Here is a 22,380-nt window from a genome sequence, read left to right as displayed (position 1 = left end):
AAATTATGATTACAATACTATCTAATTCGGTTGCAGGTTCTAAGACAGGCTTATCCTATCTAATTCCTAGGTTAGGATTGTATCTCTTACTATATTGTGTTCCTTGTTTCCTTCAGATTTTGTGAATTTAGGGTGGATAACAAGGCCCAGAAAAGGGGCATGACACTTGTATCAGAATGGCCAAGTATGTCTGATTTGGTAAGCAATATCCTCCAAGGAATGGCAAAAATTGATAGAGATTATTTTTCTAGCATATAAGTACACCTTAAAAAAACATAAAAAGTAGACAGATTTTTGGCAGAAAAATCAGAGCAAAATGGTGAAAAAACAAGATGTTGAAGGATTTTATAGCTGAAAAATTCACAGCGACATTAATAATACATCCATAATTACTGTGATATCAACAAGTTCTCCACTCAAAATCTCCATCTACGAGAAATTAAAAAACTAGCAACTTTTTCATGAAATATCAGGAACCCTACCACTATCTGATTAAGTGCAATGTTTTGGAGATATCTGTTTCTATTAGTATTACAATGATTCAACTAAAATTTAAAGTAATACAAGATTATTTACATCATCCTTAACAAATCTAAAAGAAATGACCAGAGAACTTTTCCTATTGTGACACTCGAGTTTTAAGAAGATATACCCAGATAACAAGAACTTACATATACCTCATTTCAGTTTGAGGAATCTGGTTTTTTCTCACCTTCTCTTTGGTGTCTATTTATCAGGCATCAAACTCAAATCCAGGCCAAAAGGCCTAAATCATTAATAAGTATGAACTGCCCAAAAATGACCACAAAAAAGTCAGAAACTGATGATGTAGAGAAAAGTGTGACAGCATTGGTTGACAAACATAAAAATCAGTGAATCATTAATTAAAATTGATGCAATATATCATATACTCAAGACACGTGTCTATCAGCATCCCTACCTTGGAAAAATATGACTGACTCGCCTTACTTTCAACTTTGCTCAAGAATTTACTAAATCCATAAGTTGTTTCATTCCAATGACGTCCTCTCCAAGAAAAAGTTCAAGCCTAACCTAATGTTACATAAGATGAATGCCAGGTGGTCCAGCAACAGCGACAACATGCTGAGCGCGTTGTGATTCACCTCTATAAAGTGCTTTCATCTCTTTTTTCGTTCTTCTTGCTTCCCTTTTCTCCTCTTTCACAGCCAACTGCAAGATTAGTGACAACACAATTAATGCAAGATCCAGGTTATTAGCAAGCACTGAAAAGCTCAACACTTAACTAATTCATTTATTAAATAACTACCTTCCGTGTTTTCTTTTGTTCTGGTGTTTCCCCAACCCTGGCACGTACCAGAATTTTTGAACTAGTTTCAGATTTGAATTTATCTTCCTTTTTCCCCTTACTAGAACCCCTCCTATTAGGAAGAAAGTCCACCGGAAGCTGTTGCCTTCCTTGAAGAGAGATCATTGAACCATTCAAATTTGTAGTGATATGGGAAATTTTAGAAAGGTCCTTCCTATCTGGCTTTCGAGGAGCACCTATCTTTGCAGGATGATTATCAAGATTGGAATATGTTGAAACAATGGTTTCACAGTCCCACACTTCACCATCACTACTTTCTTCAACAAGCACAACTTCGTTTTCTTCCTCTGGCTCATTTGCATACATCTCAGCGTACTCAGCACATTTACGGATCACATCATTCACACTAGTATCCTGAGATTGGAATTTGAAAAAATTGTTTACTATTGGAATGTTTGCATTCTGCGTTGAGGTTTCTGCTGAAGTACTATGAACCTGATCATCAGCAGGAACTGTGTATTTATCTTGATAGTCTAAGTTATTAGTCAAAAACTCTTTCATTGCACTATCAATTTCAGGGGCACAAAAATCACCAGCACCCATAATATCATAATCAAAGACATCAGCAGTATCATTGTCACCATCACTATATTCCCGTAAAGCAAGCTGTGAGTATACAAGAAAAAAATATAAGTATAATTCCAAAACCAAAAACAGCCCACATAATATACAACCTCGTATGCAAAAGACAATAAAAAATGGAAACAACAAAATGTGAAAAGTACAAGGTGCTCAACGAAAGCAAAATAGCTCCAATCATACTTAGTTCATGAATCAAATACAATGTATCATGGATCTCTTCAAGGAGCAACCTCCTTCACCCCATAAACTAGTGTAGATATCTTAAATAAATCTATCTAAAGAAATGCCAATAGATATCCATTATAAAATAATTAAAATTTAATTTACTACACTCTAAAATATTTATTTTTCTTTGTATTTCCATTTTTATTTTTATTTTGCACTAGCTTAAATTTGTTTATTTTTCCTAAAAAAATGATTATTTATATTTACAAAATTTATAATTTTAGCAAATATATAATGTGATAATTATTAAATTATTTTTAAAAGTACACTCTATTTATAATAAATATAAAAATTTTGAAATGTAAATGGTTGTCAAATTTTACCTAAAAGGATAAATGTTAACATTAACACCCTCACGCCATCTCACTCCCTTTCTACCACTGTGAAATAGGAATAGGAAATAGGAACGGGGAATAGGAAATTGAGAATAGGAATGGGGAATAGGAATAGGAATAGGAAATAAGAATTGGAATCAGAAATAGGAATCGAGAATAGGAATATGAATAGGAATAGAAACAGGAATAGGAAAAGGATTTGTTATTCTACACCCTATTTGGTTCTACAATACTGGAGTTATCATCTGATTTGGAAGGGGCAAATGGTGAAGAACTCATAGCAGATTCTGCCTTCTCCGTTCCTTGGAATGTAAATTTATATTTTTCAATTCTCCTCGGCTTAGCTGATTTTTTCCATTACACACATTTATGATCTTACTCGTGCTTGATCATCACCCTCTGCGATTTCCATAATATCATTGAAATGATTTCTATTACTGAAGCTCCTCAATGAGCAGCGAACTCGGAAAATGTAAAGAAATATGTCAAGAACATAATGGAGGGGCGAGCACGTGCTCTTGCAAGAGTTCAAATCGTCCATTGCTGCTCATAATTTCAAAACAATGAGATTTCTTATCGGAATTTTGAGCTTTGTAAAGGAGAAATGGCAAAAACTGTATTCAACATTTTTTGAAGATTTAGAAATTACAGAGCATTGCAAAAGGCCAGATTTTAGTAGCAACATGTGCTGACAATGATCTGTTTTATGCAGGCAATAGGAAATGAGAAGATAATAGTTTCGAGAGATTGCTGATTATTATTTGTGAAAAAGTGCCTATCAATCATGGCAAACGTGTACAATGGAACAGCAAAGAAACTACCTGAGCTTGATAACGCAGTATTGTGAGGTTTTCACATCATCGCCCCAAAATTTTGGGGACTCCCTTTTTTCAGTTGCCTTAACAAATTTTTCAAAGTTGTCCAAAAGTTTTCAATTTGAAAATTTTACACCTTGGACGCCTTCGGGCTAGTAGGGATTTGATGTGATTTGTTTTTTCACCCGATGTTAACTTGATTTTTCGGAACATGTAATTTTATCCTTAGGCCAAACAAATTTCAAAGACAACATTTTTCAATGGTTAGAACAATATTCGGCAAGATAAATTTGCAAAATTTTGAACTCAGACAGATTTTGGAAATTGGAAATAATTGTATAGACTTGAGCATTTTGAAAATGAAATTTTTTTTAGATTTAATTGTTTTGAAAATCTTAAATGTTTTTGGTGAAGAGAGTAAAATTAAAATTGGAAAATCGATTTTGAATGCCAGAGTAATGATTTATTTTGGTTAAAAAATTAAAATTGCATTGCAAAATTGAAAGTGGATTAAATTGCAAAATCTCATTAAATTGATTGAAATATTGCTTAGGAGATTTTTAAATGTTGAAAGAAGTTGGTAAATTGGAATTGAAAATGAATTTTAGCCTACTAAATTCAATTTTAATGATATTTTAATTGCTAAAACATTTTTAAATGAAAATTTTGGCATCTCCTAGGCTTTCCTTGTTTTATTTTGCAATTTTTTATCACAACCGGCAATTAAATGGACTAATTTCACTTTGAGCCTAAGTAATTTTAACATGGCATTTAAATCTGGGCCATTCATAAAGATGCTAATTTAATTTTGCTTTCCTCCAAGGCAAGTTGGCCAATTTGGAGGGACATGGAAATTTTGGTACAAGAGGGGTTCCCCCCTCTCATCTCCTCATTCCATCTTCCTCCTCCTCATGTGTTGAGCGATTTTTCTCTAAAAGGGCAACTTGCAGATTTAAGCGATTTTTTTTGGGCAAATTTTTTATCCTTGCTTGGTGGCATTTTCTTCTTCCATCTTGGGTGAATTTCTGCCCTAGGCGATTTTGGAACAAATCTGATTTACCTCCAGCTTAGACGATTTTTCTGGGGTCTGATTTTCTTTCCAAAGACTGCGATTTCAATTTCCAGATTTGGGCAATTTTGTTAGCGAAGAGGCTATGTGATCCAAGGATTTGATTTTGGCAAATGTGGACAATTTCAAGGAAGTCAAAGTTCTGATTTTTGCTAGGGCATCATTATTTGCAAGGAGGCTTCAAATTTCCGAGATCTAATCCGAACTTGAAGAGAGAGATTATTGGTGAAGACAAAATTAAAGTAAAATTCTATTCATTTTAGAGTTAAAGATTGGTTTAAAGGCGGATTTCACTCCTTGTTCTTCCTTGGTTCGTTTCCCTTATATTCTTCTTGCATTCATCATCCACCACTTCATTATCCCATTGATAGATTGAAGCTTGGAGAGATAAGTGTAGATTTCATGATAAGACACTTGGCGAGGCAGAAATAAGCTAGACCACCCTAAGTTAAAGTTGGGAGATATAAGTGTAGTCCATCCTAAAGTAACGAAAAGGCAGAAATAAGTAGTAGTCCCACCCCAAGGTTAGATTAATAAGTGTAAAGATAGGACTTGGAGAGGCAGAAATAAGTTAGATTCCATCGACAAAAAGAAGACTGGAGATTGATAAGTGTAGTCCATATCATTTAGAACGAAGGGGTCAAAATAAGTGTTTAGGATGGTAGATGTTAGTGCAAGCAAGAACCCAATGGAAACGAATACCAAAAAGGACAAGGAAGACATGATGCCTACGACCACCTTCTTCTCGAAAGTGAGGCGAATAAGTGATACCAATATCGGTACAATGAACATGATACAGTTAAAGGGTAGACCAAAGGAAGGACAATCCCCCATGGCAAAGATCTACAAGAGCGGAATTGTACACGCAGCAGCTTTCCCTCCTACCTTGCCTTGTCCGGAATTGGTAATGGAGTGTGCATCCCAATTTGATATTGTTACTAAGTCGTCCATTTTTGATGAAGGGAAGAGAGTGTTGGCCAACACTGGCAAACAAGTGGTTGAAGAAGCATTTAATATTCCCCAGTATAAAAGTATGACAGTGGTAATGATGGATCAAGCAGCTAAGTTATTTAGGATAATCAGGAAGCTTACTTCATTCATCTAAAGCAGAATTGGTTACACAAACGCAAGAAGGGAGTCGTCAAAGCTCACCAACTCAAATTTCAAATCAAAGTATGGCAATCTCATTATGCTTCTTAGCCGGATCATGAGTTTAGCTCAAGGTATGCAATTCGAAAACTGGATGTCCTTTTTTATTGATGAAATTGAAAATGGAAAGAGAAGATTTGATTAGGCTAGGATTATAAGCGAAAATTTAGAGTTGCAACTTAAGACCGTGCAAAATTAAAAGCAATTCTATATGGGATCCTATTTTATCTATCTGATTGCGAGACTATATGAAAATCCTGGACTTAAGACCATACGAGTAATTGGCAATGGGTCAGGGCAATGTTTATTGCATGAGTGCTATGCACAACTTCAATTGCACAACACCGAGGATTATAAAATGTTTTATGACGCCTTTGCCATGAAGACGGTGGATATTGCAAGGAACACCTGCTAAGAGGCTTTCATCGGAAGCAGGAAGCACAATTTGTCCCAAGAGACTTCCAAGGTACCCACCCGACAAGGTAGTTTTGATGGAGTTGGCTAGGCAACTTGAGCATTATGACAAAATGATGAAACTTAAAGGTGAGACAGGCATAATCTTCTCATTTGGAATTGGCAATGATAGTTGTCCCAATCCTGTCGCCTTTGCTGCTGCGGAGAAAGAGTTAGAATGGTATCATCTAGAATGGTACAGAGCAAGACAAGGATTCAATCCTAATGGTCTTATCAAAGGCATCTCACGGAAATACATTCAAACATATTCCTACTATAGAAGATTTTTGGGCTAATGCACAAGATGACTTTCATGTGAGGAAGCTAGCTTTCTCAAGGCTGTCAGTGAGCATGATAAGGGCAATCAAATGGAGAGGTCTTGATATTCCCAATCAACTAGAAGATGATGAAAATGTGCTAAGAGAAGATTATGATACAGTGGATGGAACGGAGTTGAATCCAATGGATTGGGATGATCATCAAGATCCTTCCTTGGAGACAAGTACAAGGACAATTGATCTGCACACTAAGTCATGGTACAATGAGAAGTTGAGGCAATTGCAAAGTCAGAAGGTATGCCTTATGAAAAGATGAAACCAAAGGAAGGTCCAGCAGAGTCAGTCGGACAGAAAGGTGAAGGCAGTAGCCAGTAACAAAGAACAGTTAAGAGCAAGAAGAGAAGTTTGGAGGTTGAGAAAAGTAACAACCATCAGGAGCCTTCAGCAAAGAAACAAAATGCAGCATCGTCAAGGGAGAGCATAATTGAGGCTAGAAGCCAAGAAGATAATACAAGTGGACAAAGGGCCGCGATAGAGGTGAGCTCTGATTCAGAATCAAGTGGATATAGTGACAGTACCGAGTACTCCCCTCTCTCGGAGAACCAACATGGAGATGATGTGACAATCAATAGTGAAAAAAAGGATAGGCCAATTGATATTGAGGAAATAAGTCAGACGCCCAAGGCCGTTGGTGATGCTTTGCTAGTCAAACCGAATCCAGATTTGGGGAGCTGCACGGCACCGCTATGGTTAAGGTAAATGCTTATGCCAAGAGACAAGGTGGTGACTGTCCGAACAATTGAAGATATCCAAGGATTAGTAAAAAAGGATGATAGCGAGAACCAAAAACAAATTGAAAAAATGGTGGCAAAGGTAATCAAGAGCGACAATGATGGTCACCGAAAAGTTCAAATTACTATACCAACGGTTAGCAAGGCATTGGATGAGATTGTAGCTCAGGAATATGAGATAGTAGAGCATAACTTGGGAAGAATCACGGATGACATGGAATGTGAGGAGATCCAAAAAGGCATGGTTTCAATTAGAGAAAGGTCGAGGAAGGCAAACAAAAGGATTGTAGAGTTAGAGGCCGAAAACAGATATTGGAGAGATTGCTAGCCTATCCAACAATTGCACCAGGCAACCCTTCCTCAAGACAGTGGGAGCAACACAAAAGAGATATCGGCTCAGTTGCACGAAGTCAAGGATTGGATCCACGATACAATCCCAGATGGGCAAAATTTCTTTCCTTCCTTTGTCTCAACATTCAAGTCATTAGGGGTTATTAGAGGCAAATTCAGAACATTTGAAGGTGAGTTGAAAGATTTCCTTCCAGTCAAAGACTTAGCCATTCCCAAGCTATGGGCATTCATTGAGCTACCACAAAAATATTTGTAAAGAGCCAAGTTAATAGATGAAGGAGGATTGAGTACAATGGAGTCTTGGTTTGTTGCCTTGACTATCAAATTGAGAATACTTGAAGAGGTATGGAACAAGATTGCAAAGCACAACCCAAGCGCTGACACTTCCATTTCAACCATGATGAACGATGTTGGGGTTGCACTTGATTTTGAAGATATCAAAGAGGAGAACGTCAATGAGACAAAATTTGGATCAAGATTGGATGAGTTGGGGAAGGTTGCCATCAAGAAGAAACATTTGGGCACCCTTGCCTCCCTCAATGCCTTTATCGGATATGTGAAAGAATATGAGAAGGATCATGAGAAGACACTGCAAGCAGTGAGCAACATGATGAATTCAGCTGAGCTCAAGATGAAACATACACCTTGCCCTCCCATGAAGGAAATCAACGACAAGCTAGCCAAGTTTATTGCTTTGGCTATAAGGATGAAAGAAAGGGGTAGAACTATATTAGAAGATCATTTGATGTAAGCCCAAGTGGCAAATTCTCCTTCTTCTCGGGTAGGATAGGTGTTTGATTCTGATTGGCTACCATTTTGGTGTCTTCTCATTGGTTGCCACTTTTCCTTTTTTTCATTGGTCCATTAATAAGGTGGGGTCTTCTCATTGGCCGATGGGGTGGCAACCCTAATTTGGGTTTCTAGGATCCAATCTGGATCATTGGTTTTGCCTCTTAATCTCTATCGTTGATTGTAATTTTGGCCTCTATATAAGGCCATTTGCTCCCATTTGTAAAGGGTTGAAGAAAATTGCTAAGATAATACCAAAATTGCTTCTCTTTATCATTGTTGTGACTTGCATGGTGATTAAGAACATTTGGTGTTATTGCATGGTTTCTACTTCCAATAGTTAGAATTAGATTTCCTTTGAAGTTGTTAAATGTAATGTCCCCTTTTTAGCATTCATAGCATGATGTTGTCGTTAGCCTATTTCCCCATGGTCCTATAGGCTAACCAGGACATTAAAGGGGCTTAGAGGCCATTTGGCCTAGATAGTTTCAGTTGCAGGTCTTTCTGAGGGATTTTGAGGCAACTTTGAGCATACTTACTATTTATAGTAAGTCATCTTGCGCATGGGTGGACATCCAGTGGCAACGGTATGTCGATGGTAATTGTTTAAAATCGACAAAAAGACTTGTTTATCATTGACAAGATTTGTTATGCATTAATAAAGCTATTTTATAAAGTTAAATCTAAATATTTAACTTTATTAATGCATAGACTATAGTTTGTGGAAAATATTTAAATTAAAAGTCCCTTTTATTTTATAACACATTGGAGACATAAGTTATATAAAGGGAGTTATGTTTTATCCCACATTGAGAAAACAAAGGATGGAGCTCTTGTGAGAACACTATAAAAGAAATGGAAGAGCTTCTTTTATGCATAGTTGGAAATATAAAAGAAATTGGAAAATTTTTTGAAGATTATGTCTCAATAGTTTAAAGGACGAAATCCCTTCAAGCTGGAAATCTTGACGCCATTGAAAGATATGGTCTTGAGATTCAACAGGGTAGCAGTCTAAAAAAGCAGATACGAAAAAAACAGTCTGAATAAGCAGAACCGAAAAAGCAAGCCGAAAAAACAGTTCGGAAAAGCGGAACCGAAAAAGCAGTCCGAAAAAGCGAAATCGAAAAAGCAAGCCGAAAAAGCAAGCGGAAAAAGCGGAACCAAAAAAGCAGGCTGAAAAAGCAGTCTGAAAAAGCAGTTTAAAAAAGCAAATCGGAAAAACAAAGCAGAAAGGGCAGCATTGAAGAAAATTATTACAGCCATCTACAACCAGGTTCCTTTATTAGTATTGTTTTTTTAGGGTGTTATAAGTTTCAGCTGTAAGTGTGCATTATACCAGCATTATCATTTTGTAATCCATGTAAATGCCGAAAGTCTTAGCCATATTTCATGAGATTTGTATTAGAAATTTCATTGCAAATTAAGAAGATAATAGTTGCTGGTGTCATTTGAGCAATTCACTATTATTATTTATCAGCTAGTTAGTTTGCATACCAACTGTTTGTAGAAATGCCAATTGGTTGTAGGTGTTCATTTCATTCATGATCAGCTTATTAGTTTGCATGCCAATTGTTTGACAAAATGTCAATTGGCTGTAGGTTCTCTTTTTGGCATAAATAATGTTATAATTTTACATCCCAAGTGTTTGTCAAAAATACTAGTTGCTGTGGCTGCATATTGCAAGTAGTTTCAGTCACATATATGCATTGAATATTGTCAGAATAAGTTGCACATTCATGTTAGGTCATTGTGTAGTCCATTTTGAGTCTTCTAGCACAAGATTCTCATTGATGCAAATTGAAGAAAAAGTCATTTAAAGCAAGCTGAAATACTATATCAATCATACGTCCCATGCATGTGAATTGTTTGATGAAATTCCTTGAGCTTTTATCAGCATTTTTGAGAGCAGATTTGAGGAGGGCCATTACAATGGTATCAGAGTTTGCTTGCAAAGTGTTTGACGAAATGTCAAACAACTGAAGTATAAAATTTTTTGGTGTTTGAAGAAGTTATAACCTATTGGGGTTATTACAGTGGTATCAGAGCTTGCTTGCAAAGTGTTTGACGAAATGTCAAACAACTGAAGTATAAAAAATTTTGATGTTTGAAGAAGTTATAACCTATTGGGGTTATTACATTAAAGTAGAATTTATTTCAAGAAGTTGTTAAGTAAGAGTAAGAATGGATAGATACTTGCATGGTGATATTAGTGGATGTTTGATAGGGATCTATAACTAGGCCACTAGCATCCTAGCAGCTTGTTGGGAAGCCTTACGTGGTAAACTAGTATTTGCCCATTGAACCATTGCATCTATGAAGATAAAGCCGCTGGTTAACTTTCATCAGATTTGATCCCCGTCCATTTGCTAATCTTTCCATTCATAGGAGTAGGAGTAGAGAAGCAAGTAGTTTAGTAGTTGGAGTTTTGAAGAAGAAAGTTAGGAAGGCATAAGTCATTTGAATACACCCTCCATCATCACCACCATCAACATCATCTGGCATTCATACAAAATCATCACCACCACAATGAGAACCCAAGTTATCCTTGAATGAACAACATAAGGCCGCCTACGTGATTACCAGCAAATCACATCAATATAATTGAGTTAGTATCCACGGGTGCAAGGAACATTGGAGTTTTTCTCATGTCTTCATGAGTATTAACTTTTCAAGAGAGGAATTGAGTGTTAGATATCCCATATCAAGTGTTAAATCGCTATATGTTATGTAGTGGTACAAAACTGACATCAACACGCAGTAGTAAAGGTTGTCGAGATTCAAGCGGACTTCAAAATCGAACAAGCAATGGAGTGCAATGGACTTCAAAATTTTATCAAATATGAAAAGTTGAAATGGGAATAGGAATAGCTATTCCAATAACAAGTATTTTTGAGAATGAACACATGCTCATTTTGGGGTCAACATGGGAAATACGAATTCCAATTCTTACTTTTGATTTGGTGCACGAAACAGAGAATTAAAGAAAAATTCTCATTTCTCATTTCTAATTTAATGCAGCAAACAGAGAATTGAAAACAAATTCTAATTCTCGATTCCTATTCCAGCCAAATTTCTGCAAACAAACGGGCTCATAAAAGCCATGTGAGATGAATCCACACTTGATATTATACTATTTATTCTATTACAACTTCATATAATACATGTGAGATGAATCTGCACAATGCAATATTGACTAATTAGCCGAACTATGATTATTATTATAATGCTCATAATAAAAATATAGGTTTAGGATGTGAGGGTCCTGACTCCTAACACACTATAATTAGATACACATTGATAACCATGATTGCAGATAGAGGACAGTATGATAATGATCGCAACAATAGTAATTATTCAATATGTTATATGATTGCCCTCCCAACAGCAGTAATTAGGACAACCATGCCATTTAAGAAGAAATTGCATCAAGGTAAGCAATCCCTACAATTACATTTGATTCTTAACATTTCAATCTGGGATGCATGAAGTCTCTCATAACACTTTCAAAGGATACAAACATCTGCATCAGCTAAACAAAGTTTATAGCTGTATACATACCACACAGTAGCAATTACATTAAGAAGACATCACAAAAGGCATTCGCAATCATGGATCAAACCTAGAGATAAAAAGAAAATTATAGCATTTATCAACATCCAAGAATGGCTGCAACAAAGCCTATGCATAGGCTGCAATACCCACATAAAACTCACTTAAATTTTAGAACAAAGAAATAACCGTTAGATGATATGACCTCCTCCCAAACTACCTAAATCATGTATCTCTTCTCTCATACAAATTCTCTTTTTCACTACTACAACAAACAATACTTGAATGTGGATGTTTTAATACTTCAGTAGAAGTTAAATGAATTTGGAATTGGGCACATTATTCAGCTTGGGATATATATTAATAACATCTTCCTACTTTGATACCTAACTTTTTTTAGTGTCATTATTTTGTGCAAACTATTAATTTATTTGTTCATTGTGTATGTATGATCCTATTATTAAAACTTATCCGTGTTTTTTATTGTTCTTCACAGGAATCTGATAACAACTCATGACAGACAAAATAAACAAGAAACAGTATAAATAGGAAGGAAGATTATGCAAACCCCATTCAGCAATCAGGAATTCCAGCAAAGGAGCTTACCAGTCCAAACTGCTCATCTAGAACTCTAGGAGCTCTTTGTTTTTCACTGCTCTGCACAAGTCCTTCTGTGTCACCTGTGGGAAATTTGCATGCATCATCAAAGCACTTTTGGACTGAAGATGCAACACAGTTTTCTTGACCACTTGAAGATTGAGTGCCACATAGATGTTCTGGTCTTATTTCTGGTGATCTCGTAGAAGCTTCTCCTTGTTCTTCTTCTTCCAGTTCGTTAGCTTGAATAATGAAATCCTCCTCCAGCTCTTCATCAGAAACAACCTCAGAATCACTTTTCTCAAGGTGAGCAAGGATTTCAGGGTCAGAGGCCTTCTTAATGTTGCGAACATAGCGCGTTCTTGAACTTACCGTATACAAAGATTCTGAATGTAAATCGACTTCATTATGGGCTTGAACTTGTAATTTAGATGCATCATAAGCCTAAATCAGTTAAAACAGAAAAAAACAAATTAATCAAGATATATTGACCCCAGAACAGAATCTTGCAGGAAGCAAACATAATTAGAGCAATTATTTTACAAATTTATTTCCACCTTATTGTAAATTTTCAAATCTTAATTGTGACAAAATGAAAGAAAAAGATATGGAAATTGCTAAATGTACACTGTATTTTATTTCCAACTTTTAAGATATAAACTTCCCACTAAGATCTTAGTATTGCACATCCTACACAAATTGAAACGCCCCACAGCTGGAAGGCTACCAATACGACTGTATTAGCAAGCAATATATTTATAATTTGAAGGCTTGTAGCAAATCCAAAGTGTGCTTCAACATTTTGTATCGTCTCACTCATTACTTCTAAAAAATATTAGAAGACTGTAATTTCTTCTTTTCTTTCTTTAGAATACCTCTTGCAGATTACCTGAATCTCAACTTTACTTATCAGGCATATTAGCAAACCTTAGTCTCTTCACAAAGCCAAATGCATATAGGGTAACAAGCTCTAATCCCATCACCATTTTAATTTGTTGATACAACAATTTGAAAGCTTCACTAATGTCAAATGATTATGTAGATATTCTTATATAAAAAGTCTTCAGCAAAATTCGGTTCTTTTTCATTCCTTACAATTAAAAATAGGCGATAACATCCAGATTAAAAAAGCTACCTCCTTTATCCCAATTCAAAATCTCAACTTTCATGTCAACAAACTTTTCCATTTGTATTTACTATTTAGCGGACAAGTTATACAAAAGATTGCAATAGCTTTGTAATATAGTGAGCGTGCTGCCTGCCTATTCTGACCGGTGCAATATGCCAAAGCAGACGTGGTGAACTTACCCAGTTAAACATAGCCGACCATGACAGTGGATATTGATCAGCATGTGGTTTTGAACTATCTGTGGCAGAAAAGGTGCATGTCAGGAGTGCCATGGATAGCTCCGTACTGATTCATGCGATTTGTTGTAAATTATGATGAGCTACAATTGTTCAGTACAGTCCTTGTAACCTAAATCTGAGGACATGAAATAACAAAAGTACTTGAACTATCGTCCTTCCAAAGGATAGTGGAATTAAGGTGCATAATAAGTCCCTAAACCAGAGGCAATAAGTTCTTAATTAAGTAGTTGTACATTCAATTCAAATAATACATATGTGGTTCAATAAAAATGCTGAGAAGATTTTTAAAACAGTTTCAATGGAAGATTTATCTCTGCTGCTGTGTAATCTTCTAGTCAGGAATATTAATATATTTATTTACTTTATCTCGCGCATCGTATATATAAACAAATTGTGTTCATAAAAGGACGGGCTTGCAATAGATAGTAACCTTGACCGATGGTTTCATGAACTTCCTTAAAAGAGAAGAAAGGCATTGCCAATTACCTTGACATCAGCAGGCAGGGAACTGAGATCAACTTTAGAATTGGGAACAAATGAAGAACCTCCTCCAGAAGCCCTAATTTCTCTCATATGAAGCAGATAGTTATAACCGTCATCAGGTAAACCAAGCTCTATAATTTCTCGCCTGATATGATCAGGAAGAGAACCAGAGCCTTCATTTTCAACATTGTATGGACTGGGGATTGAGAAACTATTTCGGTCTGAAACTTTTGTATCATTCTCTTCTAAATCTAAACTTTTTTCTTCTTCTGCTTCTTCTTCTTCTGCATCTGCAAAAATGGAATTAGAATCTGTTGAGATGTGAGGCCGAGGACTTTCATCTGAGAAGCCGGGGACATGGTTGGTGCCATCATCAACACGAGCAAAGACTTTGTCTGCGTGACCAGATAACCCGAAAGGATCCGCATCCGATGAATCTCTACATACCAGACGGAATGTTGCAGCATTTTTTTTGTTCAAGAAGCTCTTCTTTTTTCCCATGGCTTTGGGAGATCGTATCTCTGCAAGTAAAAATTAAACCCTTCCTCCAAATCACTCTCTGTTGCACTATGGATCTTCTAGAACCCTTGCACCCGCACGAAAATAAAATCGAGAGGTACTGCGTCCCAAGATGGATGTACATCTATAAAATTTAGGTTAAGGGAGTGCAGGAGAATTTTATTTTGTGATCTTATTGTCTCCTGTAGTTGCTGAAGTGTAATTTGAGCTCAAATTTAAGAGGGTTTCCATGCAAATCTTTCAACTTGGAAAATGGGTAAATTATTTTTAATAAATTTATATTAGAACTAAGGAGTGACTTGCTTATTGTGAAATTCAACTTGGAAAGTGGGTAAATTATTTTTAATAAATTTATATTAGAACTAAGGAGTGACTTGCTTATTGTGAAAAGTTAGGTGTGTTATCACCGTATTTTTTCAATTACTCGTTATTTTATTTCTAAATATATTTATAAGAAGTATATTCAAAATTTTGTTTAAAAATAAAATTTAAGAGTTTGTTTTAAAAAAATAGCAAACTTTATCATTTATGGGGTCACCCATTTAATAAATTGATACACAAATAGTTGAGCAGCCACTACTAGCAAAATTAAGCTAAGCAACAATACAAGGAGCTGCCTTACAAGAGTGCAAGGAAATTTAACATCGACATTAATTTAGATGAGCAGTTCACAATTACATTGACGAAATCTAGTGACACCTAAAAAATTATCATGAACATACATGTATAATAAAAATTAAAGTATTAAAAATAATGGTAAAGTCTATTAATATAAACAAATGTCACTTAGTCCCTTCCATGTATAATAAAGATTAAATAGAGTTAACGTTTAAAGAAGTAATGGTAAAGTCTATTAATATAAACAAGTGTCATTTAGTCACATGTAAATTAACATTTCCATTTGGGACAAAAAAATTAGTGGTCAACTAATAGTGCAAAATGTTTATTGTGCGCTACCTAGTTTGTAGAATAATGAACATCATTTCAACATCACTTATGAATCACTTTGATATAAAACTTCTAATTTTCTCTATGAATTTCATAACTCTACATTTTTATAGAAATACTATTAGTCTCTTTTATAAGCAGGGCATTAATGTTCACACTTGCTCCCCCAAATTAATTTTTAGAACAAAAAATATTAAATCTGTAAAGTTTGAAAAATAGATTTATTTTTTAATTAATTTTTAAACAGTAATTTTTGTTTTATGATTGGTTCGAGAATCAACATCACTAGTCCCAACACTACTCATTGAATCAACAATGGTGGAGAATACTAGAATTTAAGAGAATATTCGAGAGAAAGAATTATTTTTCTAGGGGTTATTTTAATTTTACACTTCAGAAATAGCAATAGTACAATTTCTAGAAATTTCTATGAAGGTTGTTTATTTCTAGAACACTCCATCTCATTTCGAAAAAATCTTCAGTCCAGATTGTATACATCTGTCATTTTCAAAAATTGACTGAAAACATTATGTCCCATGTTCTGCTTACCCAATACTGTATAGGATCATTCCCAAATTGATCTGACTGACAGTAGAGGAAGTTCCTCGCCCTTCCAGTTCTCCTAAGAAGCAAGCTCACACTAGATTTGGGTCTAGTTCGCCTAGTTGTGGTAGGTCCAGGCTCAATTCAATTTCAATCTCCTCAACTAGTCTTCGTCTCAAACCCCATAGCTGAGGTTGATAGTAATGAATTTTTTCCTTCAATGTCAACTACAATAAGTTCTTTGATCCCCCACAACAAGATGGATGATCTAGAAGCAACAAGTCCAGTGGCCCACTTGAAACTGAAACACCCTTAGGTACACCCATATCCTGCTCATCTCTTTCTCTCGAATATTCTCTTAAATTCTAGTATCATCCACCGTTGTTGATTCAATGAGTAGTGTTGGGACTAGTGATGTTGATTCTCGATAAGAACTAGACTCTCGACCATGAGCAAGCTCTTCGTCAAGCTAATTTGGATATTCAAGATCATTGGATGAAATTATGACCAATTTCACATGGTTTTGATGTTAGACATTTATCTTCTCTATTTGAATACATTGTTTGACCACATGAATAGGAAAAGAGGGCTTTTTAGGGAAGAATAAGGAAGAAGTTTAGGAGAAGATCAATTGGACCAATCCCAGCTTAAACAGATTCATTTTCAATGTAACAGAGGAGGAGCCAGGCAGACTTGATACATGCATGGTCTCTTCTTCCAGTCTCAAGAAGAATTAAAATCTTCCACTTTTAAGAAGAATTCAAGAAATTTTTTATTTTTATTTTTTTTCCTTATTTTCAACTGATTACTTTCATAGGCAAGAGCCTACAACACAATGGTAAAATTGTGAGCCTCTTATCCAGAGGTTTTGGGTTCGACTCTACACAAACTTAATAAATAATAATAATTAATTGCATCACATAATAATAATGAATCTTGGCTTCGACCTCTTATCAATAATAAAAAAACTGATTACTTTCATGATCTTATTTAAAGAATCCATATTGGCAAATGTTTTATTGATAATTAATATTATTTTAACAATTTATGTCTATTTAATTCTTTAGTCATTTCTATCTATAATATTAAAATTATTTAATTAATAATTGATATTATTTTTAAGTTTTTTAGTTGTTTATTATCACTATCTATAATGTCGTAGTGATTTAATTTTGTATAATTTGATAAATAAATAATAATAATTTATTTTCATTTGAGTTTTTCATTTTATTAAATTTCTTTATGTCATGGAAGTTATTATTGTTTTATTTATAAGTTGTTAAAATAATGTACATATAGGTTACCATGTGCATGAATAGAATATTTTTTTATAGTGAAAGATTAAAAGTGAAAATAAGAACATCTTTAAAAAATTGGGATTTACGTTTTACTAATTAGAAACTTTAGTTATATTTATAATAATTGTAATTAAAATATAATATTATAAATGTATAATAATTAAGATTATAACTTGACATATTTGAAATTGGAATTTAACATTCATAATGTATAGTGGTTGAAATTATAACTTTATATATTTATAGCTAAAAAAATTAATATATCAAATATTTTTATACATCGTTTCACATAATATAATTATAAGTAGATATTTATTAATTAAAATATAAAGGTTATATAATTTAATTACTATCATAAATTTCATTAAAGAAAAAATATCTATTCTTATATTACAAATGTTTTGAACCTCTTCAAGCTAAGAAGTACCTCATATTTGTAATACAAAATTTAAAATGGATCATAATTAATGTGATTATCCTTAAAAAATTTAAAAGTCAAGACATGATTTATGTCCTTAAGATTGACTTGTCTAGTGAACTTATCAAAACTATGCACTAACCACAATAAAATTAGAAATTTTTCTCAATGTAAATTATGATTGAGGGATAACGTGCTTGAGTTGTACTCCATATTGCTCCATTTTGGAGCCAAAATCATAAGATAAAGGTGTCAATCACATGTATATCATATAGGCAGGGACTTTCGCTCTACCACAACTCTTGTTTATAAACATATATAATAGATAAGAGAATTCTCTAAGAATGATACAAAAAAATTTAAAATATTAAAAAAAAAACTTTAATAGAATAAAATAAAGATTTTTTTTAAAAGGTATAAAATATAATACAACTATAAAATAATAAATATTTTCATGAGAAAAATAATGACTAAATATAAAGTTATAATTTTTACACCCTTTTATATTGTCAACCTACAACATTTTGCAAAATTTGATCCATTTTTTTAATCTTTGTAATTAAAAAATATTTAACCACTCTAAAATTTTACGAATTTTGTTCTTTCTTTTTTAATTTTTAAAAAAATATGGCAGCACCATTGTGTATGCTCTAGAAAGAGGAAACTTAATAGATATTACAAACTCATTATTAACATTTGTTTTTCACTATCCCCAATGCTACTCAATGTACCAACCATCAATTTTGTAGAGCTAGGTCAAATCAACATTTTAAAGTTTCTTGAAATCCATTAAATATAATGTCATAGATATTTCTAACAAAATGTGCTTCCATGGCTTGTCTTTTTGAAATGGATTCCAACCCACACTAAACTAATTTTGACTCCACTTGACATTATTTATTGTTGTTACCATTAAGAGTGAAAACTCTACTAAATTGTACTCTATGAAACCTCTTTGGACTTTACTCCATACTTCCCATAGTTAATTTGCCAATTTAAGCCCCTCTCATGAATGTTACAACAAAAGAAATATAGGGGATTTGAATGTAGAAATATGGGATATCATACTTTCCTTACTACAATAAAGAACTCAAATCAAGAATTCTTTTAATTTGAATTGATAGAAATTCATTTTTACAACCATTTCTATTTTCTAAGTTATACACCTCAGCTTGTAGAACAAATCTATATGCCTTCATTAACAATTTTGCAATGGAAATGAGCAAGGAAAACACTCAAAGTCTTAATGGGTTTGCCAATTCCATTAAAATAGATAGATATGTTGTTTATTCAGAGAGGAGGATCTTGAAGCCCATCATTCTAAAAGTCTAGGAGCTATTATCAACAAAGGAAACATTAAATTCATACCTAAAGCTAGAGATCCTAAGGATATTTAAAATTGGTAGCCCATTACCCTTCTGAACATGTCTTATAAGATTATTGCCAAGGCAATTTCTCTGAAAATTTGCCACCTCCTGCCTTTAATTGTGCAGCCTGAGCAAATTGGCTTTATCAAGTCCAGATATATTATTGACAACATTATTGTTGTCTAGGAAGGAATGAAGTGGGCTCGCAAGTCCAAATAGCTGGTTTTTTTTTTAAAATTGTTTTTGCTAAAGCTTATGACTAGATTGAATGGCCTTTTATTTTGGCTATGCTCTGGGCTCTTGGTTTTGGTCCTAATTTTTTGCAATCTATGGAAATGCTCTTTGGAGATGCTAATATTTGCATTACCATCAATAACTCCCAATTTGATGCCTTTGGGCTTTTTCGTTCCATCAGGCAAGGTTGTCCTCTGGCTCCAGTGCTTTATGTTCTTGCTGCTGAAGGATTTGGATATTTGCTAGCCCACTCCATGTCTTTAGGTTTGGTTTGTGGCATTTCTTTGCCAAAATCATCTTCCCAGTTGGTCAATGATCATTTTTCTGATGATTCCTTTCTCACTCTTTTGGATGATGAAGAAAACATCAAAAATGCCTTAAATTGTCTTAACACTTTTTGTCAAGCCTCTGGCTCTGCTATTCAATGGCATAAAGTGCTCTGTTATCGCCAATCTTTTTTGCTAGCACCACCTTGGCTTAGCCAGTTTGAATGCAAATGGATCGCTCACGATGATATCTTTCACTTTTTAGGCATTCCCTTTGCTTTTCAAGTGTTGCCAGTAGATTTTTGGAATGCAGTGCTTGCCAAGATTACTAAGAAGCTGGATTATTAACTTACGAAATAGCTTTCTCTTGCCGGCAAATTCTAAATTTGCTCAAAATTCTTATAGCAATTCATATCTATTATTCTTCTTGTTGGGTTCCTTCTAAAGCCTCCTATCAGAAATTAGAGTGATTGCTCCATGATTTTCTTTGGGCCTTTGGTTCCAATCATCATGGCTTTCACAAAGTTGCTTGGGATTTTTGTTGTCTCCCAAAAGAGTTTGGAGGTCTTGACCTGCTTTCCACATAGAAGCAAGGCCTTGCTCTATGTTCCAAATGCATTATTTGTGCCATCATTGGAGATGAAGCCTAGAAGATTTTGATTTGGCATTACATTTCTTCCAGATTTCCCATCAACAGGCCTGCATGGAAGGGGATTGGCTTTCACACCCTTCTCATCATGTGAGAGCCCGTGCTCATACAGGGCTCTTTTGTTATCAAGAGCATATGGAAAGCTTGGGAAGCTATCAAGCCTTGGCTTCACTGGTCTAGTGATGAGTTCCGTAATGGGCTCTCTTTGAATCAACAGAACATTTGGTGGTCTCCCCTATTTGCCTTCTAGAGTATTCCCCTTGCCAAGATTCAAGGTGCTAGTGCTCTACATTTTTTCAAACAAGGCATTAAGACTCCTAGAGATCTTTTCTCTAGGGTTTCCATGAGTTTCAGATCTTGGGAAGATATGCAAGTCCAATAGCGTCTTGCCCATTCAGATCGACAGACTTTTGACTTATTGCTTTCTGCAATTCTAGTGCACTTAATTCATAAAGTGGGTATTCAGTCTGTTAGACCTTCGTGGATTGATTGAAAGTGGTATCCTGCCAGTCCTTTCACCAATTACAAACCAAGTTTGGGTTATAGATGGCTTTCTCCCATCTACCAATGTTGGATATGCTCAATCAGAGATGGCATTTACAATCTTCTCTTTCTCAATGGAGAAAGTGCTTTGACACTATTTGGATTGCTATTATAGAACCCAAGATTGCCCATTTTGCTTGGTGCCTAGCTTTTCAAGGTCTCCCTCTTGGGCCTCGGCTCAAGCATATTGGGGTTTCGGATCCTAGATGTCCATTATGTGGACAAGTAGAGTCCTTCTTGCATATTTTTTAGTTTTGTAGACGTGCTCAAAATTATTGGCACTAGATTCATGATTTCTTTAAGTCGTTCTGGCCTAAACCCTTTTCTTGGCACATGGTTATTTTGGGTGATTCCCCCGGGATCCCTCAAAAATTTACCCAAATTTGGCATACCTTCAGGATGGAGATTTTGTTCACTCTGTGGAAAGATAGAAATGTTGCTCTTTTCAATCACAATTTTCTTGATATTAATATTGCTATGTACACTAAGGCGTGCACTTGTAATAATGTAATAATGCAAATTCAAGTACAAGCAAACAAGGTTGCCTTGGAGGTGGCCCACCTGCAAGAGCTACTTAATCACTAGGGCAATGCCCCTTGAACCATTGCCAAGGTACCTCCAGATGCCTTGGTTGATACCTCAATACCTAGAGGTTGTCGTCAGTAGCACAAATCTTCAGGCCACCACTCACACACTCCACGCTCCCAAGCTTCCCACCACCGCTCTCCCAGCGATGGCGATGATGGATGGAGATGCCACTCAATTTCCCTACCTTGTGGTGGTACTGGTTGGTCACTGGCTCCTCCTCTTGGTGCTCAATGAGTGGTCTCTAGGAAATGGCCTTTTTGCCTAGAACTGGCAGTTTCAGCTTCGCAGCTAGATATGATGGATGTTGACTAGGCCATTGATGCTATCAATGTTGTGCTAACGGTTGGATTGTTCCTAGTTTTCCTTTCAATCCCAAAGATGATTGGGGTTTCCATGATCGTAATGAGCCACCTCCCTTAGCAGGCACTGCTTTAGCTGCCTGAGGTAGCTTTATATGTATGTGTGTGTGTGTGTGTGTGTGTGTGTGCACACACACACACACACACACACACACACACACACACACACACACACACACACACTTACACTTTTTTGTGAATTGTAATCTTAGTATATTAATTATTAATAGAAAAGGACTATTCATCAAAAAAAAAAAATTAAAAATGAAGAGGATGCAATCCAATTCAAGAGATGAGTCCTTGAACAAATTGTGGGTGGCTTCATTGCTGGAGTTTTATGAATGAAGTTAATTATTGGAAGTTTCCTAAAATATTGACTTTTATTTTAGTGAATTTTTTAGTTAGAAAAATAATTAAACCCCTGTGAAAATTAGTACTAACCAATAGAAAAAATAAATTTATGTAT

General features: G+C 34.9%; 1 protein-coding gene across 2 annotated transcripts; it reads right to left on the bottom strand.

The window, feature by feature from the left end:
• Window positions 1–317: 317 nt before the first annotated feature.
• Window positions 318–14,887, bottom strand: LOC149570212 (uncharacterized). 2 transcript variants are annotated; one of them, XR_016362894.1, is made up of 5 exons: window positions 14,186–14,887; window positions 12,341–12,775; window positions 1,289–1,954; window positions 941–1,191; window positions 318–788 (listed from the first exon to the last, which is right to left on the bottom strand). XR_016362894.1 is itself a non-coding variant. In XM_089822858.1 (4 exons), the coding sequence occupies exons 1-4, from the start codon at window positions 14,681–14,683 to the stop codon at window positions 1,060–1,062; spliced, it is 1,731 nt and encodes a 576-aa protein (XP_089678984.1). In that variant the 5' UTR covers window positions 14,684–14,887; the 3' UTR covers window positions 854–1,059. The 2 variants fall into 2 exon arrangements, 1 of the variants encoding a protein (XP_089678984.1); XM_089822858.1 differs by lacking the exon at window positions 318–788 and having other exon boundaries at window positions 854–1,191.
• Between the last annotated feature and the right edge of the window lie 7,493 nt (window positions 14,888–22,380).

This window comes from Cupressus sempervirens, chromosome 3 (assembly GCF_028749045.1).
Source record: "Cupressus sempervirens isolate cs-2001-9-10 chromosome 3, ASM2874904v1, whole genome shotgun sequence".
Taxonomy (NCBI): Eukaryota; Viridiplantae; Streptophyta; class Pinopsida; order Cupressales; family Cupressaceae; genus Cupressus; species Cupressus sempervirens.
This window is presented reverse-complemented; position numbering and strand designations above follow the sequence as displayed.

Excerpts from the sequence above, each read along its gene's own strand:
- LOC149570212 (XM_089822858.1), bottom strand. The coding sequence starts at position 14,683 with ATGGGAAAAAAGAAGAGCTTCTTGAACAAAAAAAATGCTGCAACATTC. Across the intron at positions 12,776-14,185 it reads CCCTGCCTGCTGATGTCAAG|GCTTATGATGCATCTAAATT; the intron begins GTAATTGGCAAT and ends TAACTGATTTAG. Across the intron at positions 1,955-12,340 it reads TAGATGAGCAGTTTGGACTG|CTTGCTTTACGGGAATATAG; the intron begins GTAAGCTCCTTT and ends GTATACTCACAG.